The 23,006-nt window shown below is 40.5% G+C and overlaps 1 protein-coding gene across 4 annotated transcripts in view; it reads right to left on the bottom strand.

Moving 5' to 3' along the window:
- PTN (pleiotrophin) overlaps positions 1–23,006 on the bottom strand; it is a 75,008-nt gene that overhangs the window by 9,315 nt on the left and 42,687 nt on the right. For all 4 annotated transcript variants that reach the window (XM_040061287.2, XM_058420176.1, XM_040061286.1 and 1 more), the window contains exons 2-4: positions 15,254–15,363; positions 13,621–13,794; positions 12,441–12,602 (exon numbers count right to left, since the gene is read on the bottom strand). In XM_040061287.2, the coding sequence (XP_039917221.1) occupies positions 12,441–12,602; positions 13,621–13,794; positions 15,254–15,362 (445 nt within the window). In that variant the 5' untranslated portion in view covers position 15,363. The remainder of the gene's footprint in view (positions 1–12,440; positions 12,603–13,620; positions 13,795–15,253; positions 15,364–23,006) is intronic.

The following is a 23,006-nucleotide window of genomic DNA, read 5'->3' as shown; positions in this document are numbered from 1 at the left end:
TTCCTACCATAGACACCAACACCCATGTACTGACCCACAAAAATGTTCATATGCTTATGCACAAGTCTGCAAGTCTAAATCTGAGATTACCTGCATAGCTACGCTCCACCTGTTTGATTATGCTCAGGCTACATACTACAGTATGTCCATGGCTAACAATATATAAAGTTGTTTTAAGATGCACTTTTTTAATGTTTTTTTTTTCATTTATCAGCCTACTCTTTGCATTTGTGTCATTCAGGCTTTTATTGGCCTCACCACTGTTCACCCTATGGTACAACTGCCACTTTTATCACATGCTATTGGGTCAGCTCACACTGGGAACCACATCACCCTGATCACCCTACCAGTGCCACCCCCCCCAGAGTAACCAGGCATGACTGGAAGGGTCACCATGCTCAAAAGGCTGATCAGTTGAGAGTACTATGCCTGTTACCTGCCAGCTCATCAGTCCCATACTCTAGCATCAGCTGTAGCCATTTGCCAGTTGAGTGAGGGAAAGATCCCCTAGGTACACTGTGTCCAACAGCCCCCTTCAGCTTCCTGTTCCATACAGAAAAATGATCAAAATTCAATTCAGGGTAGTGCAGATTGGATGTTAACACCTTTAGTTCAGCCATTTCCTACCGGGCATCTTAACGTGGTCCCATCAGAAATTATAGTGACCCACTAAGCAGGGCCCACTGAGGCACCCTTTATGTTGGGGCAGCCACTAAGCTGAGTCCACATCTCCCTGACTCTGCAGAGCACCATGATTCCAGCAACAGTCACCAATGAGGCAGAGGAAAGCAGGAAAAGGTGCCCAGTGAGCAGGGACTACCCTGAGCAGAACCCTGCTGTTTGCAGAAGCTTTGAGCCTACAGCAGCCTCCTTCACCTCGCCGCCCCACTGAGAACAGTATTTCCACAGGCGGAGCCACAGAGCTGTGCACCAGCTGTCCTTCGCCTTCAGGAAATGTGTTTGCTGCAGACAAGCACTACCAAAAATATAGACACACTATGGTAAAACCACTTAGTCAGATGAAACTCAGGTTCATACCAGCCCACACAGAATTTGAATCTGAATCTACTCACTCCCCTCTTTGCTTTCAAGTTAGGTGGCCCAGTTGTGCCAGACACCAGTTGGAGGTAACTTTATGAGCTATGGTAGAATTCAGGGTCCCGAGAGGCAGGAGCAAAGCAAAAAGCAGGATGGTAGTCCTGGATTTCAGAAGAGCAGACTTTGGTCAGTTCAGGGACTTGCTCAGCCAGGCTAAGTATCCCGGACCAGGGGGCACACCAGGAGCGAATTCCAAATGCCTGATAGTCCCTGCAGTGTGCAACAACCAAGCATCACATGACCACTCTGCACCCTCCTGGAACCAATGCACCTCCAATAAGATAGAAAACAAACAGACCTGCAGGAGCAAACTGCATCAATGCACTGGAATATCTAATCCTTCATCACCAGAATAACCCTATGAATTGTCTCAAGACTTAGAATTATTCACAGGATTAAAAACTGGTCATGGATTAACACTGGACTCACTTTTGGTGGGCCCAAGATGACGAGTAACAAAAATTCCAGTCAAGATTTTAGTGAGCAAACAAGTTAATTTGATTAGCAAAACTTTCTCTATGCAATTTGGGATTGCAGCCATCCTCTTTAAACAGTCATCTTTATTCCAGAACCTCATTTCTACTATGCAAGGAGCAAATGAAAGTAATTCAGTTGAACAGGAGCCACACACCATTTGAAGCCACTCTTAATGTATAAGGCACAAAAGGAGGTAATTACATTTTAATGGAAGACAAGATTTGTAAGCCAAGATTTGCAGGCCTTTATTTTCATTTGTTGAAAAGAAGGTAACAATTCACTCATGGCACTGCTGAACTCCTGTGTATAAAAGTCAAGCAGTGTCCCCAAAAGCAATATAAATAATTTAAAATAGCAAAAGCTATGCTGATGGAAAGTTAGAGTAAAAAAAATTCAACATCAGGTATTCAGGATACAATTTTACCAGGACCTAGTACTCAGTTGACAAAAAAAATCTCAACTTAAGGAGATTCACATTCCTGTCCAGGAACAGAAACTTCATTATCTTGTGATTTCCATGACTGCAAAAACAAATACCTGGATTTCTGAAAACCCTTTAAACATATGTCTCTTTCTTGAAGAGGAAGAGAACTTTCCTTGGTAATCTCTAAATCCTTTACTTCCTTTTTTCCTGTACTATATACTTAGGTATTACAAATGGTTCGAGAAGGAAAAACTATATTATGATAGCAACTTTTCTCCCTAATGAATTCTTCTGAAAAGCTTCTTTGAGAAACACAGTTCTACTGGATGGGGGGGAAAAAAAAAAACCAGTAAACCACCAGCTGAACAGCAGCAAAAGGCACCTCTCCAATCAATGACCCTGATGTAACTTTTACTTCATTAATAGATTACAATTGATTACATCCCTTGTATTTTAGCCTGTGCTCCTTACCAGCTTTCTCTAGTTATCTGTGTTCCTCAATTTCTTCAGACCTGTGCTTACTCCTCTCCATCGGGTTTTGTTCTGCTTCTCACTTTGCTAAAGTTTTGTTTCAGATAGACTTTAACTTGTTCCCAGCTGAATACAAGACCAACTTGATTTAGATCTACAGGCTGCTGCTGCCACATTTAGGTCAGAAAGTCATGATGCAAAGTGTGTTAGGAATGTGGAATAGCCAGATTTACACTTGTAACAAACACTAACATATCTGACAAAGGAATGGAACCAAGTCACCACTCACAGAAAATGTGTCAATATTTTTTCTTTCTCATTGGGATTGCAAGAAAAAATAAACGTAAGGGGAAAATAATCCAATTTGTTCTAAAATGAGCCACAAAACTCTGAAATTATCTTAGACAGTCAGAAGCCATTTCCTGAATCTGGCATACTGATGTAAGACCTTTAAACCCTTTCCTTTAACATTCCACTTAAACTAGTCAGGAATTACAGGGAGCTTTTATTTAAGAGATAATTTGCTGAAACCAAGGATTTTCAACAGAAAAGTTTCCCTTTGATGACTTTCTTCCTTCAAATATTTAAGAGAAAAAGTTTCAAAACTGCCTATGAACAGGCACTCAAAAGACCACAAAGACACATGCAACTTCTGACTTTGCTAGATGGCCTAATAGCCCGAAGGCAAATAATATCTCATTTTCTTTACATCTATGTTAGCCTTTAGGATGTTAGATCTTAAGAGTAAGTATTCAGAAGATTGCAATGGACAAACTTTTCAAGCCAAGCCATTTTGCAACTGGAGACTGCTAAAGGAGTCTGGCTAACACTCTCAGAAGCAATTCACTTTGCTCCTCCAGTTGGCTGCTCATCCACCTCGGGTACATTTGCACTGCTGCTTCGGTAGGGTAGGGACTTTGTCACTGTTCTTCCTCGTGTTCTGTGCTCATCACAAGAGGGACACAGTCCCAGCTGGCTCTTCAGCCCCCTCTCTGTCTATGCTGTACACAAGGTCCCTCTTAATGCCGACTAAGACAGGTGCAGACACAGACTGATACATTCAGGGCTTACTCGCTGCATTCACATGACTGCAGCAGGCTGCTGGAAACAAAGCTTTAATAATCCATTGGGACTTTAGCATACAGCAAAAAGATCACATGCCAAACTGATATCTGTATTATATGTAAATACATATGTATATAATACATAGAATGTTATTTAGCAGAAAATTATTTGTGGTATAATGTGAATAGAGAACCTATTTATTCAGTTAGCTCTTGAAAACCAGGCACATGCCCTCCTCAGCTGTGTTTTCTGCATCTGCCCCACATGAGCTCTACCCTTAGGGCACAGGACATGGGCTTGGCTTTGATCAGTGCTCCCCACTCTACAGTCAGCTGCAAAAGTTTTGGAGTAAGCACAGATAGAAGGAAAGATAGAGAGATGGCAATGTAGAAAATGAGATGGAGGGATAAAGAAGAGGGGGGGCGGGGGGGAATAAAGCTTGAAAAGAAGGGAAGTGAAGAAATAGAACAGGAAAAGGACAGAACAGAAGGAACAGGGCTTTCTCCCTGTTTCACTGCTGGGAACAGTAATAACGGTAAACATTTGATGATGGCACACCTTTTATCACAACAAATCCCACAGCTCAAGGCATTTTCATGGCTCAAGGGCACTAACTAGTGTCAAGGAGGCTGGGCTGCTCTTGCAAGCCAGAAAACAAAGTGAGGCAATGAGCCCATAAAAGAATTGACACACACAAGGCTATTTAAGCTTTCATCTACAAAGGTCTGCATTAAACCCTAAAAGAAAATCCTGCAGGTACAACAGTGTTAAATGAGAATTTGTCAAATCCAGCTCTTTATCTTTTGTGGCAGCACAGAAAAAGAAAAAATAATCTGAAATACAAACTAGGGGTCAAAAAAACGTGGAGGTTTAGGTTTCCATGAAACATCCCAGTGTTTTTCTTCTCAAAAACACCCATAAAAGCTGCAGAACAACTAAAAATTGAATAATATTTAGTTAAAAAAAAGATATATTTCTTCTCTCTCTCTCCTACACGCATTTCCTTCTCCCTGGAATTAGGGTTGTGTCAATCAGATTGATATTATGCTATGATCTAACAAGGCATTCAAATTATTCATCCAAACAGTAAAACTTTTCAAAGGTACAAAAGCAGTCTCATGGGAAACTACAGCACAAAGCCTACAAGAAACATAAGGAAACAGAACCAGAAAAGCAACCATTAAAAGATATCCAAACTTTATTAGTTATGGGCTGCACTGGCAGCTTATAAGCAGCTTGAGGCTGATCCACACTGTAAGCGTCATTGTGTTTTGTTTCTCTCGTATAGCTTATTCCCCTTCCCATTGAAACTGAGAAACATCATATTTCCTCCTGTCATGGTAGCAAGGAGCCAAATGACAGTCATGTCTCAGAGCCTAAAGTTTTCAGTGAGTTTTGCTTCACCTTGAAACCCAAGCCTTGTCCTTAGACTAGCACTGGGCAATGGGAAACGCAACCAAATATTTAATCCCGTCTCACCCCTCTGGACTACAGTTTCTTCTCTTGGTTTTCACATTGCCCAGCACCATAAGGCATAAATTATTCATGGCAAAACTGCTTCTCACAACGTTTATGCAGTGCTTAGTACAATGGCACCCTTTTTCAGCTGGGCCTCTGGGCACTCATGCAATACAAATAATCATGATGATAGCAACAAAAATAACAGCCAGCTACGCTTTTCCCACTGGGCACACACTTCCAGTGTCCTGTACCACAGAGCTCAGATCACTGTATTTCACTACAGGCTCCTGGTCAGTGCCAGGGCCCTTTCTTCAATAAACCCGCCTCACCCTTCAGAAAAAGAGAAAAACCTCCCAATTCTGCCTTCAAGGTTTTTCTTTAACTATCACAGCTTTTTCCTAATATGAGAAAATCCCTCGCTTTTATAACTAATTAGTTTGAGCAGATTCTATTTTTCTGCCTCCTGTAACACTAATTATTACACAAACTGCATGCCTGCACAACGAATGAGTTACATTAAAGCTGGGGAATTCTAAAACCTACAGAGGGAGATACAGATGACTGCGAAGCCAAAACAGAGGATAACAGCATCTTTCAAACAAAAGAAAATCATAGCCCTAACAAGTCATTTCCTCTCACTCTGTATCCCCTCCAGCTGCTTTGTGCTGTTGCACAAAGGCCAAGTTGAGGGAGGGCACCCCAGAAAAAGCAACTTGTCCAACATGAAAAATGAAGTGGTCCAATTTCATCAGTGCAGCACCCAGTTTGTATGAGGAACAAATAGCTGAGGAGAGCAGGTCACTCATACACCACTGTCAGCTTCCTTGCAACAACCAGCAGTCAAGCCATCCGGCCAAACCTGGTCAGTCAATTCTGGCTGCACACTGCAAGTAAGACATTCTCCCTACAGGTAGGAATCTGCCACTGGAGTGCTCAAAAACCACTGGTTTCTTTTCTGTTCCTGCCAGCAAAGTAAACACAGGGATACACTTGCTCATTAACACAAGTCCATCTCTATGACTTTACAAGAAGCTTCCTAAGAAGACCCAAGATAAAATGGTGTTTAACACGGATAGGAGTCCACTGAGATTACCGATGCAAACCCAAAAACCCTGATTAAAGACTGCAGTTCAGACACTCACCTTGAAGTCAATTGTCACATTCTGATAATTTTATTTGCATGATAAAAGGGAGTAGCAGGTACTAGCTACAGGCCTGGACCTGCCACTGATACTTAGTCAGTCTGGGATATCATTTAGCCTTTCTGACTTTCAGTTAGTACTTTTCTTTGAATTATACTTCCTGAGCTCCAAGGAGTGATAGCAGCATTAGCTAATTGCTGCCTGTAAAGATATATAGCTAAAATAAATAAGGAAGGGCAGATTGCTTATACTTCACTCAGCTCTGAAGTAAAACTCTTCAAATTAAATGAAATTATTAAAAATACAGAGTGCAATCATTTTCTCCATGCAGTATCACACACACCATGCCAAACACAGGGAACTGTATGGACACCTTGCTATGCACTCAAATGCTAAACCTGATCTGAATTATACAGAAGATATTACAGCCATTAACAACTCAGTTCGGTCTTGCCTTCATGTGAGAAATCTTTCCAAACACCGCATATTGAGGAAGTGATCTTCAGTTGGCACCCCAATTACTAAAGACAACAGTGTGAGCAGTGTTAATGTTTGCCAACCTTAGCACATATTTTTCCTGTGTGGCAAGGACTGAGCTGAGCCATGACAAAGTAACTCATAGATGTGATGTACTGCAAATTGATAAAGAGTTGGGAAGGGGGATTTATTAAAAAGAACTAAATACAGCCAGGTGAAAAAGTTACCAGAAAGGAGCATAATTCAAAAAAATGAAGGGTACATTGCAGAAAGGGCAGGCAAACTCCTTATTCTATTTAATTTTATCTTTATCAGAAGAACAAATATCAAAGTACAACAGTTATAGGGAGGGAGAGAGAAAGAATGAGTGTCACTGAGACACACAAAGAAATCACACGCGGACAAGAGATTTTCGCAGAGGTTCTTCTGATCCAGCTCTCAGCTGAAAGAGTGGAGAGAAGAGACCCCTGTGTTTATTCTTTTACTTTTTATACATTTGTGGGTCTAGCAGAAGATTGGCTTTTTGGGGTTTCCACCCCTGAGCCTCAGTGGCCAGACGAATTGTCAGTTACAATTGTTTTCAGGTTAGAAATATGCAAACAAAAGACAGAGAATGAAAAACAAAGGATTTGTTTATATTACTTCTGTGGGAAAGGTAGAAAAACTGCTCTAATATTCTACAGTAACTAAAAGATCTGACTCCATTTATGAAAATCAAAAGGCTTATAAAGAAACTCAGAAAAACCAGGGTAACAAATGAGAGTGATGGAAAGAGTGTAAGAAACAAAGCCCACCAGGCAACCCAGCTCAATGAAAATAAATTCCTCCTCTCTTAGCAGTTAAAGCAAAATGTTTCATGAATCCCAAAAATACTCCATTCTTCTGCTTTCTGGCTGGCTGGAACCTGAATAAGCATCAATCAAGTTTGGTTGGGTGTGAAGTAGGCCAGATGTAGGATGTCGGAAGCGTTTTGTGCTCCTCAGCGCAAGCTGGCCATTAGAGAAGCCACTCGACAGAAGTGCCCGAGTCTGTCACATCTGTCAGGACAGTTTAGGGAGACCTTCAACATCACCAGCCCTGCAGACACTGATCAGAATATGCAATTGTATGTGCTAGAGGAGAGGTGCCTGCCTCCACTGGGATTTTGTGATAAAAACAGTCCTTTCATCCTTTCCAGACTTCGTGATAGGCTTTCTCATTACCTCATTTGCATACAAAATATGACAAACCATGGTGCCTGGAACATCACTGTCACACTGCTGACAATCTGTCTGTCTAAATGCATGGTATTCAAGAGGGAAAGATGTTTTTCGTCCTGTGTTACATACACTTTAACCCAGCAGCCCAGGACCAAGCTACTGTCTTCTAGTCTGAGAACATGTGAGCAAAGCTATGAAGAAAAGAGCTTGTCAAGAAGCCAGGTAAAAATTAAAATTCCTGATTCATCCTCTGCTCTCATCCTTAAATATAGTTGTAATCCATAAGACAGCTGCTTGGAAGCAAAAGGTACTGACACAGACCAGTTGCTAAGAAGAGAATATTTATTTTTTTTAGCTTCCAAAACAATAGAGATTGTTTAAAAAAGGTTTTAAGCTTTTCCATGAATGCTAACTAACTATAAAAGAAATCCATAAGGACACTTAGGTTACCAGTTTATGAAGAAGGCATTGATTCCCAAAGTTTATTACTATCTCCTGCTTTAATTTAGCATAAGTTTTGTCAGAGATCATAGAAGTCCTAGAAAACAAAACTATATTTTGTCACCAAATCTGTAAAATTATCAACCCTGTGATTTTTTTGCAGGTACAGTTTTCTTTTCTGTTAAGAATAGACCCAACTCCTATGAATAACAGTCATTTTTGAAAACGTTAAGTGAGAGGAGGGAGACTCATCCTATCAGCAAAGCTGCCATATGCTGATGGGCTGGAAAGGTGGATAAGCAACAGTAGAGAAGCACCTACACTTAAGATTGATCAATTGGCACTTTTCTCAAAGAACAGAGAAGGTGAGGAGGAACTTCAGGCACCATATCCCATGAAGGTGAAATGCGATGCACAACACTTCATCAGTCAGGCCTAGACAAGACAACCTGTGTCACCTGCACAACTTCTGGGGTTCTTAAATAATCGGGTGGGGGGTTTTTTGTTTTTGTTTTTGGTTTTTTTGTTTGTTTGTTTTGTTTTGTTTTTTTTAATTAGGGAGAATTTTGAAGGTCTCCACATGCAAGCAATGATCAAAATTTAAATTATATTTTGCTAGTTTAGTGCGTCTAATGAACAATAAAGTCAGTATTACGATAGTACGTTCTCTTTCAACACAGATTTGTAACAGAACATGACTGGAATACTGTTTACAATCCAGTCTCACCATAACAAAAACTCTTTTGCAATAATAGAAGAAATTTAAGTAAGTACAGTAGTGAGTATTTTTATTGTGGATAAATTCTTAGACAAAGAAATACTTAAGTCAGAAGCATTAAAATATGGCAAGTGACAAAAAACAAAAGATTCATAAAAGTACCATTGATTAGAGAAGCTAAATAGGGGGTTTTACTGACTTCATTTACAGTATGAAATCAAAAGGAAAACTGATATAATGGAGAGGTTACAAATACAACAAAATAGAATAAAAATTCCACCTCAAGGGATTAGTCAGGAATCTGTGATTACAAAAACAACACTTTTTCCTGAATATACCAGTATTTTTCAGTGCAATATTCTCAGTCAGTTCACGTCTGCTTTTGGTACTCTCAGCTTGTTGCTGTCAGAGATGGGTTCATTGGTGTAACTCTTGAAGCAAAGACCAGTCAGAAAAGCAACCACTCACAGTAAAACAGATTCCTGAACTTCTACTCCCCTGACTGACTGCTCTGCTGCCAGAGCACCCAAATGCCAGAAAGCCCCTGCCCTGCCAGGCAAACCTACTAGGAATGGACAGCCCTTGATCAGCATTCACAGATTGAGCTGGATATCAGTACAGACCTTTAACACTTCAGAAAATAACCTGCATCATGAGCTTTTTTTTTGCTACAGTCTTGAGGCAAAGTTAGGGGTGGAAAAGGACCCTAACATATAACTGTAGACCATTTGAAGTGTTCAGGCCATAATCCAGTTCTTCTCATTTCCAATGAAGGAAATCCATTAAGTTTCTAGCTACTGATTGAATGTACTTAAAATATTTTCCTTTATCTTAGTTGTGGGTTTGGACTTACCTCCAACCTATAATTTCCTTCACCTCAGGAAGAAAACAAACACATTCATTCCAGCCAACATGCCAGCACTCCGATTTTTAACTCGGAAATAAAGTTCAGTGGGGCAAAACTTTTCACACAGTACTAATCTGCTTGACCTAATTTCTTCCTCTAGTTCCTCCTCCTGGTGCCAACACGCTGTCCAGTGTAGCTCCCATGTAGTTATACCCACAGATCTGCAATATGGACTTAACTCTGAGCCCAGGCAGGCTGTGTGTGTGTGACTCCCATGCCTGCTGCTCCTACTAATGCCAACAGCAGATGAGTGAGCAGGTGGCATGCAGGAAGGTGCCGTGAGATTTCTAGTGCAGATCAGGAGAGCAGAACTGCCCGCAGTTATTATGATTAAAAACCTCCATTTGTACCTATTTCTCTTTTTGCATTCCTTCAAATCAAATAAAGTCAGGTTTCATAATTAAGTCAAACTGCATAACTGGTTGCTGCAGTCAGTCCCAACTCAATTTTCAGTCTCAGCTATAACTCACTCCTAGACTCTAGAATCAGTTAAAGTTGATTCCAACCCAGCAATTTCTCAAGCTCAGCCTTTAAAACTATAACTTGAAAATGAGCCTGGAGCATCCAAGAGCACTGGTCTCACAAAACAATGCTGCATCAATGCTCTGCTTTGTCCCCCTCTCCCTGTGTTCTGACAGCCATTGACAGAATGTAGATCTATGAGTCAGTGGAAGCAGGACAAGGCAGAGGCTCGAGGGGCACAGACCTTCTGGCAGCACAATAGGAAGCCTCATTCAGTAAACTCCCGAAGGCTATTTAGGCATGGAAACTTAGCAGAAAAAAGAAAACAACAAAACCCATACCAAAAGAAACCCCATCAAAACAACCTAAACCCTGAAAACATGAAAAAAAAGTCCTGCCCCCCCAACTGCTAAACAATAAAATCACAAGCCTTCCTGCAATCCCATCCAATCACTTCAGTCCCTAAATTTTGTTTATTGTCACCAGCTCAGCTAGCTCAGCTGGTCTCTGAAAATCTAGTTTGTGGGAGTTTGCCAAGCTGAAGCAACTCTAAACCTAAGGCCATGGGAAACCCCTTTCTAGCTGTGGAAAGTAGTAAAAGTTCACGGGAGTTTGCATGTTAATGAAGTTGTTCCATATAAGGTTATGTTTTTATGATTGGTCAGTTATGTTGTACAAATATGGTTGTTCCCAATCTGAGTTTCTGACTGGACCCTTACCCTCAGACCTACCCGATACATTGTCATGTTTTCCTCAGCTCCATGTCTTTGGTTGGTTACCCCCACGGAGTTCTACATATTATGCACATTTTTGGAGCACCGTCCCTATTTTCTTTTATCCATTATTAAAGTGTTCTTTTTCCAGTGCCAACTGTCATTCCCACTCCTAATTATTTTCTTGCCACCCTCTGCCCTGAAGTCAGGGGACCTAAAGGTGTGTCACAGATACTCTCACGGCGACACTAGTTGTGACTTTGCTGCTCCATAGCCTGTCACTGTATGCACAGGTTCTAGACTCGTCTGAAAACTCCATGGACGGTGTGCAAGGAAAACCAGTACATGGATGGATGGATGCATGCACGCACACACACACAAAGTGCCCGCAACTTCTCTGGTTGCTCAAGCAGAGCAGGCCACCTGCAGGTACTCCTCCAATCAATGGTGCACCACAGCCCACAGTTTGAATATTAGTTGTCCCAGGTGCAACTGTCACACCTAATAACCTTTATTTGTATTGTTATCCAAGTACTCAGAGCCTGGAATGTGTCAAACCCTGCTGGTTTTAAGTAAACAAATGTCAGGGTAGCATAGCTTTTATAATCTACTTAAAACACATTATTTTTGTATCTCAAACAAGATCTCATGGTTTTAGCTCCCACTATAAATCATCCTATACACATAACACCTGCTACTCCAACAAAAGTGTGCATTAAAAGGCTTAACTGATTAGAAAGAAAGTAAGTTTTTCTAAGGGCCACCTGGAAACACAAACACAGGGTATATGTCTTTCTGTGTACCGGGAATTATACTGTCAGCCACACTTAAATAAGACATATGCATTCTGTACTATTCTTTATGATATGTTTAAATAAAGAATAAACATCCCCAAGGGTGCACAATATTTCCATATTTCAGTGTGCAGTGAGAAGAATATCTTTTTAATGCCACTTGTCCAGAAGGAAAGCAATCCTTTTTCAACTAGCCATTATTCAACATCAAACAAAACCTACATAAAAGATGCCTTTATGAAGGGCATCTTTTCCCATCAACATGTTCTGTTCCCATCAACAAGTGAGTACTAAAAAGCATCTTTTCTCTGGAAGTCTAGTTTTGTAAGCAAACTAGTAACAGTACAGGTGGTCTAAAGTTAAAATTGGAGCTCTAATCTTCAGCTTACTTTTCAAGTGTGAGACAGCCTTGACTATCCAGCTCAGGAATATTCCCTGTCTGAGCACTGACAGACAGGAGGAGTGCAGAGCTGAGGAAAGGCAATGAAAGTGCAATATCCTGTACAACTGAGCTCCCACTAAAGCATGCAAGACATCAAAACCCAGTGATTTAAATGAACTATCACGCAGCTTTCAGCAAATGGAATTTACCTTGGGGTTTGGGTTTGGTAAGCTTCCCACAGGGCTTTGAGATTGTGACAGTCTTCTGGCAGTCAGCGTTATGAAGGGCTCTCTTTAGGTTCCCGGTCCGAGTCTTCAAAGCCGTGTTCAAGTCACATTCTCCCCAGGCCTGGAACTGATATTTGCACTCCGCTGCAGCAAGGAAGAAAAAGGCAAAATTTATAACACAATGACTGAGTGTGAAAACAAAAGCATTGTAAGTCTAATAGGATATCACAGGCAGTTGGTGCTTACAAAAAAAAAGATGTGCAACTGAAGCAAAGAATCCCACGAAAACTTTAAAGATTATTTGCAGTGGTAATTGCAGTCCCCCCCGCCTGCTCTGCTCAGTGTTTTAAAATTTAATCCTCTTGCTTTTGTAGGGATATTACATTTTTTTGGCATATGAAGACAAATACATTCACCTATGAATATGAACAGCAACAACAGGAAAAGAAAAAAAGAAAAAATTGAAATGTCGTTTATATTCTATATGGTTGTTTCTCCATTTGGGTGATGCCAGAGGCTACCAAATAAAGCTTGAACAGTTTCTAGAAGGTATGTGCACCCATAAACTTCTCAAGAAACTGCAACATTATTGTGTTGGTAAGGTCACAATAGCTTCAAAATCATGCAAGCTGTTTATTAGAAAAAAGAGTCAGGTTTGCAAGAGTAATCAAATTGAAGTTTTGGACAGACGTCTTGTTCAGGACAGATCTGACATATCTTCCTGAACTGTTCCATATGAACCTTCTGAACTGGATGATAAAAATGAAAAACACTGGTCTTCGCTCACTCCTTTCACTGCACGCGCGGGTAGCCAGCCCCCACACTCCACATCACACATTGTAAAGCCTGCGATAGCCATCGCAGAGGTTCATAGCTGTGACCTTGCACTACTGCCCTAAACAGGGCTGAAAACCACAGAGAGAAGATTTCAGCATGCAGGAAGGAAGGGTTTATAATAATTAAAATTTAAAAATAACTCTCTGCAGAGGAGCTCTGAGGAAGCTGCCTTCTGACTCCTTGCATGCTCTGCCTCGGATGAACCTGAAATATGGGGACTAACACCTCCACCAAGACATCTGCACAACTAAGCAGAAAATGCAGGTTTCCTGCTCCATACTCAAATTAAAAACCCAAGTAAATCCCTTAAGAGAGTGATGCTGACCTCCAAATTGCTTCTTCCAGTTGCAGGGAATCTTACACTTCTGCGTCTTGGTGGTTTGTTTGCACTCAGCTCCAGTGCGAGTGCCCTCACGTGTCCCCAGGCCGCAGTCGCCACTGGTGGGCACGCAGACACTCCACTGCCATTCCCCACAGTCAGACTTCTTTGCCTTCTTCTCTGGATGAAGACAAGGAACCAAGCAAGAGAAGTGGTCAGTACCCAGAGCCTATGGAGAAGCTGCCTAAACTTAACCAAAGTCACAGCACCTGGAAGGGTGAGTAAGGAAGATATTCGTAACACAGTTGCCTTAAAAACAAAAGGTCTGACATCCTCTTCACAATTCTGCAGAGACAGGTCAGCCCCTTTGAGTCAAAAGCAGGATGATCATTCAAACTCAGCCTCACTGCTGTGTTTACTAGTCCATTTAGATATTCTCTGGTGGATTCTCACCTCCAAAAACCCACAGGGATCACTGACCAAAACATGCAGGAGGGGTCTCACTCAGAAAGGACACTCCTCTGTCTCCAGTAGCTGGTGGTATACAAATATTCTCACTTCCAGCTGAAGCACTATAGACTAAACTGTGAGAAATGTATGTGCTGACATTGCGCATCAGAGGATTTGAGCACCTCCAGGAAGCAGCTGTGGGATGCAAACTTTTGATTTGCTATACCATGTCACATTTTATGTCAGAATATGAAAACTTCAAAGGCAAAGGAGCTACATGGAGAAGTGTATTAGAAGGGCAGTTAATTTGGTGGGTTTGTTGCTCAGGGAAAAAGCAAGGATCATGATTTTATTTAGATCCTTAAACCCAAGTCTTATGAGAAAAGACAGCAATGTTATCAAGCCCAAGGATTCACAAAAATAATTACTTAGGCCCCTTAAACATCCCAAGTGGCTGTAAATATATTTATAGAAAATTATTTTTCTTCTATGTCTTGCATGTTTTTGCTAGCATTTTCACAAAGCCAAAATGGTTAAAAAGTTCCTTTTTTTTTTACTGAGAACACTAATTCTGACAGACTCACAGTTCATATTATCTGGCGTATAGGCTGTCTGAAAATAACAAGACCTTAGGAAAAATATGTTCTTTAAAAAATGTCAAAACCGAGTTTGACCGATATGAATTTTCCACCCCGGGCCAGTTTCTCCTATAATGAGGTCTGAGTTCATCACTGACAGAAAGCAAGTACTGCTGGATGTCTGGCTGTCTCTGCAGCAGCAAGTTAGTACAATTCTTTGTCAGAGGATTTCCACATCACACAGCATCAGTGTGGCATTGTCATATATAACACTGAACAAGGGTCATAACTGCTCTTTCATCATTCCTGTTTGGTTCCCCTTAAGTCAAGCATGAAACTATTCACAGAGCACATTTTAAGCTGCTTTGCAATATCCACTGTGTGATAAACCAAGGACTCCAGTCTCTGGGGTTGTCAAGATGCCATTTGACATGGAAACCCCTTTCCGTTTCCCTATTTAACACATAACAACATGTCAAAGACAAAAATCCTACCCTGATGTCAAAAGGTTAACAAATGACCTGATTTGATAACAAAACCAGAAGCATTTGACATTGTCACACACACGCAGTCTATCTTGGGGATTACCTCTGAATTAGACCAGACCTTACCTGGTTTCTCTTTCTTGCCAGCCTCAGTGGTACTCACGGCTGCCAGAAGGAAAACGAGGGCCAGGAGGGCAGCCGTGAACATTCGACGTTGCTGTTGTTGCTGTTGCATTCTGCAGATCAGTAAGAGAGGAAAAAAATGGTTTTAGTGAGACTGTAAAAAGTGGGACTCCAACTAAAGCATTTTTGACCACAAGACACAAGCAGGTCAAACATAATTAGCTACTGCCAGAATGGGCAATTATCTCCACTCCAGAGAGAATACAGAGATTTTAAACTATTTTCCAGCCTGCGTACCAAATCCCTGATCTACATCACTGATGTTATTGGAGGAGTTTTGCCATAGGAAGTTCTGTGACTATTGTTTGTCTTCTAGAAACCTGCTAGAGAATCAAGGATCCTGACAGATCTGGAACTCCCCTGTTCCTTCCTGACCTCCACCTGTGTAAAAATAAGCAAAACATACATTTTATATTTCAGTTTACCAATTCATATGAAGTAGGGAATACTCTACTGTCCACCTTGCAAAGGCTGAAGTTCTTATTAGGCTTAACTGACATCTGAAAAGAGCTTCTTTCACAAAAATTTATATAGGTGATATGTGATGCATTATCTTATTTGTTGTGTTGCTATGTACTTCTTCCTTCCCCTCCAATTAGTGTCTCTTCATAATATAAATTAAGCTAATTGTTTGACATGCAAAGTAGGCACAGAGATAGGATTTGCACACACTGCTAGAGGCTATTCACAGCATGCTAACGAACCCAAAATCTGGATTTGGGAAGCAAATATTCAAATACAAAAAGGTATTAAATACATTTGGCTTGGGACTGAAGCATCAGTTGCTAACCAGCCACCAAAAGTCATCCTGAGTTTTGCCTTTCCCGTTTCTATAATTTACATTATCTCATTTTGGCACTGTTTATCAGAACACAGGGCCTTCAATACACATGTTAAAAATCAGCAACCTCCCCCTTTCCTAGAGACACCTCTCCAGTAGGCAGCCAGGTACCAAGATAGTGGACTAGAGATTGCTTGGATGAAAGGAAGGTTTCTCCAATTTTTTGTTTTGTTTTCCTTTTTCTTCAAACCAGGACCCATGATGTTCATGTTACACCAGCCTTCAGAGGAGATGTAACAGTGCCACTAAGATGGTCTTTAAAACTCAGCCAGGCTGATATTTACAGAGAATTTAATGGCAGTCTGATCTCATTTGCTGAGCACAGCAGCCGCGGAGGAGAAATATTTCTCAACATGAACAAAAAACAAAATGCATTCGAAATTTAATTTGGCACTCCTCAGTATTCTCTGCTGGCAACCTCTTGCTCAAATGCAACATAATTATAACTGACATGGAAAACAGGAGAGGAATCCCAAACATGTGGACTTTTAAGTATCTGGCTTTAATATCATTCTAGAAGTCAGATGAGACAACTTAATAGGTGTGTTGAAATAAAGTTCATTTGAAGACTGCAAGAGGCCTGGCATTCAAATGTCTGAACGAGCTGTTATTAGCACCATTTTCATTTACTTCAAAAGAAAGTATTGTTTCCCATGAAGAAGAAGGACCACTATTGTTTCCAGCAAACTCAAACAGAGCCCAGAGTAGAGCGCATGAGCTGCCAAAGAGCTTGGACTTGTTTTTCCCTTTCTTCTGCTACATGTTTCTACTCAAAGCCTCTCATGTTTCACAGAAAATTAATACAATATAAAAATAGATAAATAAATACATTAAATAAGTAATTAAAAACTAAATATGCAACCTGCCTTATAGTTCAGCTTACTTCAAATTGCTTTTCCATAATCAAATGAGCACCTCTTTTATGAGGAAAGGCTGACAGAATTGTGTTTGTGCAGCCTGAAAAAGAGAAGGCTTGGGGCGACCTAATTGCAGCCTTCCAGTACCTGAAGGGAGCTCCCAAGAAAGCTGAAGAGAGACTTAACAAGAGCATGCAGTGACAGAACAAAGAGGAATGAATTCAAATTGAGAGTAGAGTTAGATTAGATATTAGGAAAAAATTCTTTACGGTGAACAGTGGTGAGGCACTGAAACCGGTTACCCAAGGAAAGTGTGGAAGCCTCATCCTTGGGAGTGTTCAAGGCTAGGTTGGTGGAGTGCTGAGCAGCTAGTCTAGTAAACAGGTGTCCCTGCCCATGGCAGAGGGATGGAATGAAATGATCCTCAAGGTCTCTTCCGATACAAACCATCCTATGATTCAAACGCAGTTGCCATACTGTTTAAAAATCAAACTCCATCTTCAATCCCTTGTCCCTTTCCTTTGGAAGAGCTTCCCCACCAGTAATACTGCATACTCCCTAACATCCCATTTTCACTATGGTTGTCTTCTCACTTAATCTCTTACAATCAACTTTCCAGAATCCTTCACTAAAGGAGAGAGTTAACTGATTTCATACGAGCACACACAGCAGGAGATACAAACACTTTCATATGTCAAATCACCGTCTGCATGGTGTCAGAAACTGAAGCAAGGGCAGTACTAGTGGTTTTACTCTACAGGACACCACCGAACACAAGAGATGGTCGCAGTTTTGGGGCTGCCCACCCCAGGGACCTGGGATGTGGTCACACATACCCCAGAGGCTCCCCAGTCACTGGAAGTCATGGATCACGCTTACTAGGGAAGCTGCCTCATATTAGGTTGAAAAGGACTCAAATTTAAATCTGACTGACATTCTTTTCAGCAAAGCAGATGGAGAAAATAGTTAGGTTTTGGAGTCTGAAGCATTCCAGAAGCCCTATAAACAAAACCCCACAGAGCCTTAATATAGCATGTTTTCCTAAGACTCAAGACTCCCCTACAGCCAAAACATTTGCCAAGTGTCTAATGCAAACTCTAAACCTGCAGGGATATAGATATTTTATCTCTCTGCAGAAATCCAGGCTGCTTCCTGAAGTGCCTTTCCTATGCCTACCAGTGAAAAGCCATGCTGTACAAGTGGAGACCTCGCCTCACACCCCACCAACACCGCAAATATGGTGTAACCAGTACGACCACAGAAAACCATTTAACTGTTTTGCACATGATAAACAGCAAAGGTGGCTGCTCACATGAAATTACAAACAGACCATATGTAGTACTCACAAAGTAGTAGGTATTTTTTTCAAAAGGCCAAAAAATGCCATCTACCAGCAAGTATGAGTCCAATCTTCAGTTTTTCTTGCAAAGATAAAGATAAAAACTCACCAGACTTAAAAGTCTCCAAACTTGTTTCTGCAAACGACATATTCTACTGAAAATAACTGTGTGTTTTTTGGTTTACTTTTTCTAAATTCAAAGGTGACAGTTCTTCCTTTTTATTAGATTCTTTGATAACATTTTCTGTTCAACCTTTGATTTAAAGAACTGCCAGAACTAATAGCAATGAAATAAAAAGTGTTACACTGTATACAAAATGGACTCCTGGATATTTTTATTTTTGTAATGAGCCTTCTGGCTACCCCAACCATAACAAGTAAATCATGTGCCATGAGAGGAAAGCATCTCTAAAATCCTGTATGACAGCCCTTAAAAGAGCAAGGTGGCAGTATTTAAACAAATGGCAGGGGTATTTACAACCACAGAAAGACAAAGATAAAAGTGAAAGCAAGAAAACAGATTTTTGAGGTGTGGGCTGCTACAGGAAACTTCAGAAGAGTGAAAAGGTAAAGAGAGAGAAAGAGTTTAAAACAGTTTAAATGGGAAGCTGGAACGGTATGAGGAAAAGAGAGTGAATAATCACATAAAGAGCACCAAAATAGGAAAGAGAAAAGTGTTTAATGCTGGGTAAACACTGAACCAGAGAGTGTTAAAAAAGCATGAAGGGAGAATCGAAGATCAGTTGAGATACACCGCAGCAAGTGGCTTCTTGCACCAAAAATAAGGCATAGGAATTACATCAGTCTTACAGTTGATTTCACAGTCAATCTCTGCTTGGGAGTAAAAAATGAAAAGAAAATTTAAAAATGGTAGGCAATCAGAGAATTAATGACTTCATCAACCATCCATCCATCATTTCAATTACATGTTGACCCTCAGAATCAGGCAGAAATCACTCCATGGCTGCATGGAACCTTTTGAGCAGAGCTTGAGCCTCCCACTCTAAATCCCACACTACCCCCAAGCTGATTTTACAATCCCACTCAAGCGGGCAGCCCAAGGCAGCACAGGAATTTCTATGCTGTTCTTAGACTTCTGGATCTGTGTTAGTAGAAGTCAAGCCTGCCAGAGTGACTCTATCTGCACTCACACAATTAACTCACACCCAGGTACTCCTGAATCTGAACAAATCTTTCCCAAACACAAGCATTCAGAACAAAGCAGACAATTTTGGACGAAGACCTATCAGTGAGTAAGTGTTTATTTTTCCTAGCCTGACTGAAGCTGGCATATGCAACACATCCCAGGATCACATATGCTTTTTACAGGTGGCTTTTTTTTTTGCTGTTAATAACTTTTATGAACAAGCCCTTCCCTTCATCTGTTCTTTCCAAAGCAACTGGCAAGGTCCCAGACTAGAGAAGCAAATATTTTATTATTAGTCCATATGAGTGCAATCTACCACTCTGAACAATCAGGTCTTTTCACATTATTATAACAACCTGCCCATATCCTCCAGCTCTTCCAATATAATGTGCCAAACACCAGCCGTGTTGATGACACTGTTAAGCTGCATGTAAAGCAATACTGAAGGTATTGCCATTGCTAATGATGGGCCAAGAACTTTGTAGTGAGTTTGCCAGGGCTCTGGACTGAGACTTATTGAGGTTTGCCTTTTCTCAGCATTCCTTGGCCTGTCCACAGCTTTGTCATATTTGCTTTAGCTGCAACAGCATTTTTTCTAATTGACCAACAAGCTGTGGCTGATTTGATTTACTTTTCTGTGTCGTTGTATGGAGCCACTCAGGTTTTACGACTCTATGATGATAGTATCTTACAAGGTAATGAAGGGCTGGTATGTTAGCAAAAGCCTTGAGAGCTGGATACACAGGATACAATGCAGAGGAGTACAGACATGGAAGATATGAGGTGGGGCAACAGCTTGACAACAGAGACACAAACACTCACGATAAACAACTGTCCCAAGGTCAGATAAAGCAACTCAGACATGGACCTGGACAAAACTGGACATAGGGGTAAGAAAGAGAAAGCAGAAATAGTTTCCAATATACCTATAAGGTGTCATCTCTAGGAAGTTTAGTTACAAGAAGACTGCAAACAAATGAGGAGAGAGAAAGGCATCAAAGCATGCCAGCAAACAAACAAACAAAACCCAGTCTCATCCTAGAGCAAGGAAAAAGAAACCAGCAACATGAGCATCCTCCTGGACAAGGACCCCAGATGATGACAGATCACCGTAACCATCCCCACCACCCACGCAATGAAACCACCAACCTTAGCCTCACCAACCTGAGAGGGCTAAGAAGAGCCGGGGAAGGGTTAGCATAACATCAGGAAAAGCAGTTTAATCTAAGTGTATGTATAACAATTTTAACTGTGGTGGTGACATTGGCATTGTTGTTAAGGTTATTATAACACCTGCATAGATATAATCTTTTTCTGTAATAATTACATCCACACTAATAACAATCCTTGGATTAAACCATTAAGATTTAAATTATACTAACAATAAATCTTTGGCTTAATATAACTATATTTTAAAAAGCATGGTTTGTATTTTGCAGTAAACAATATTTTGAGCTATGACTCCCAGGTTCACACACTATTATTTTCATCCCATGACCATGAATCAAAATACATCCCAGGTGCAAACTTACGAAGTTCCTGCAACCCATTATTTTTCTTCAAAACACTGCCCCTTCAAACTCCCTGTCCACATTAGAATTTACTTTTGCATTAATCCTTCTTTTTTTCCTGCTTAATGAATAATTTCTCATCAAGTCCCACAACAAATACTTTAATAAATTACAGTTTGATTAGTGCCAGATTAGTCACATCTACAAAATCAGTTTTTAAATGAGCTAGTTTGGGACATCAGTCTCCTTTCAGTAAACACATGCTGTGCTTAATGAAACTTAATATTTAACCCCAGTTCTTAAATTATTCTCTTGTTCAAAATGTGCTCTACTTCACAGTCCATCGAGGGCAGATGAATATGTTTGCAGCTACCTGAATCTGCTTTGTTCCCTCTTCTTAAGTGTAAATACTTTATTTGCTAAACTCCAGTTGTACAACAGCAGGAAATTAAATTTAATCTATGGTTTAATAGTCTTAATGAATCTGAAATGTCTCATGCCATTTTTACAGTAGTCAGAGAGGGAAATGCAAGTTTTCTCTGTAAAAGAGAAATTAAGAGCAGTTCACTCTTGGGAGTTTTACCTCCAAAACTCTTGAAGAATCTTTTGCTTTTCCAGTTCTTTATCTCATTCACCACCCATTGCATGGCCCTATGTCCTCCCATACAGAAAACTGAGGCAAATGCTAATACGCTTCTGGAGCCAGACCTTTATGAACCATACTCTTCCATCTGTAAAGTGTTCCCTCTTCCTTTGCACACATACAGATTTCCTTTTATGTCTTTATTTGCACTACTAGGCAAATAAAATTTAAAAGCTAGATTTGCTTTTAATTTCTCTTGCAAGATTTAAGCCAGCTTAGTTTTTGGTGAGTCTCAACAATCTTCCACATCTGGACTTTCAAGACACTACACTTTGTAGGATGATGCAAGCTCATAATAGCACTTCAGTGGGTTGATCCCCCAGTTAGATACGGAATTCTGCTCTACAGCTTTTTCCCCCACTCTTTTTCTTGAGGGAAAAAAAAAAAAATATCTTTTTTCTAGCTTGATAGAAATAAATTTTAAGCAGTCCTTTATTAAAAATCTTGCATCAGTCCAACACACATCACCAGTTTACTTAATTTCACAAAAGTCAACTTTTAAAATTTAAAACTTCAATCAGATCTATGTTCATGCTCCCATGCAACATAAAGCAAATCAGTTTGCTATCACTTGACACAAATGGCTATTTTTGGGGATAAACTTTAAGATGAGGTATAAGAACATACTGAAATAAATTCTAAAATAGCTCAACTTTTTATAGTTCTATATGAGGTAGTGAAGAAATCACATCAAGTGTTTAGCCCTTATTACTATTAGCACCTTTTACCTTTGAATATAAGTTGTGAAAGATAAACACTTCAGTTATGAAAGATCTCCTTCTATTTCACCTGTGCATAATTACACACAGGTTTCTAACTAAAGTTATCCAGATGTAATTTTGGGATGACACAAAGCTAGTAGCTATTCTTCCATACTCTTCCAAGATAAGATTCATATGACTAGAAACTCTCTTGCGTATCACAGAATCATAGCTGAGTTGGAAAAGACTCATCAGGATCATCAAGTCCAAGTCCTGGCCCTGCACAGGACACCCCAGGAATGACACCATGTGATCAAGAACATTGTCCAAACACTTCTGGATCTCTGACAGGCTTGGTGCTGACAACGCTTCCCTGGGGAGCCAGTTCAGTGCCCAACCATCCTCTGGGGGAAAAACTTCTTCCTGACTATCCAACTTAAACCTCTTCCAACCAATTTCAGACTGTTTCATCAAGTCCTGTCCCTGATCATGAGACTGAAGAGGCAGTACCCGCCCCTCCTCATTGAAGACCACAATGAGGTCTCCTCTCAGTTTCTTCTCTGGGCTGAACAAAACAATACACCAATAGCTTTGTAACTTATTTATTTAGTTACTGCATATCATTTCTTTCCTGATATATTTCCTTTGAGGTGGCTT

Source organism: Hirundo rustica, chromosome 4 (genome assembly GCF_015227805.2).
Source record: "Hirundo rustica isolate bHirRus1 chromosome 4, bHirRus1.pri.v3, whole genome shotgun sequence".
Classification (NCBI taxonomy): Eukaryota; Metazoa; Chordata; class Aves; order Passeriformes; family Hirundinidae; genus Hirundo; species Hirundo rustica.
The sequence above is the reverse complement of the archived record's forward strand: the minus strand, read 5'-3'. Positions and strand labels throughout refer to the sequence as shown.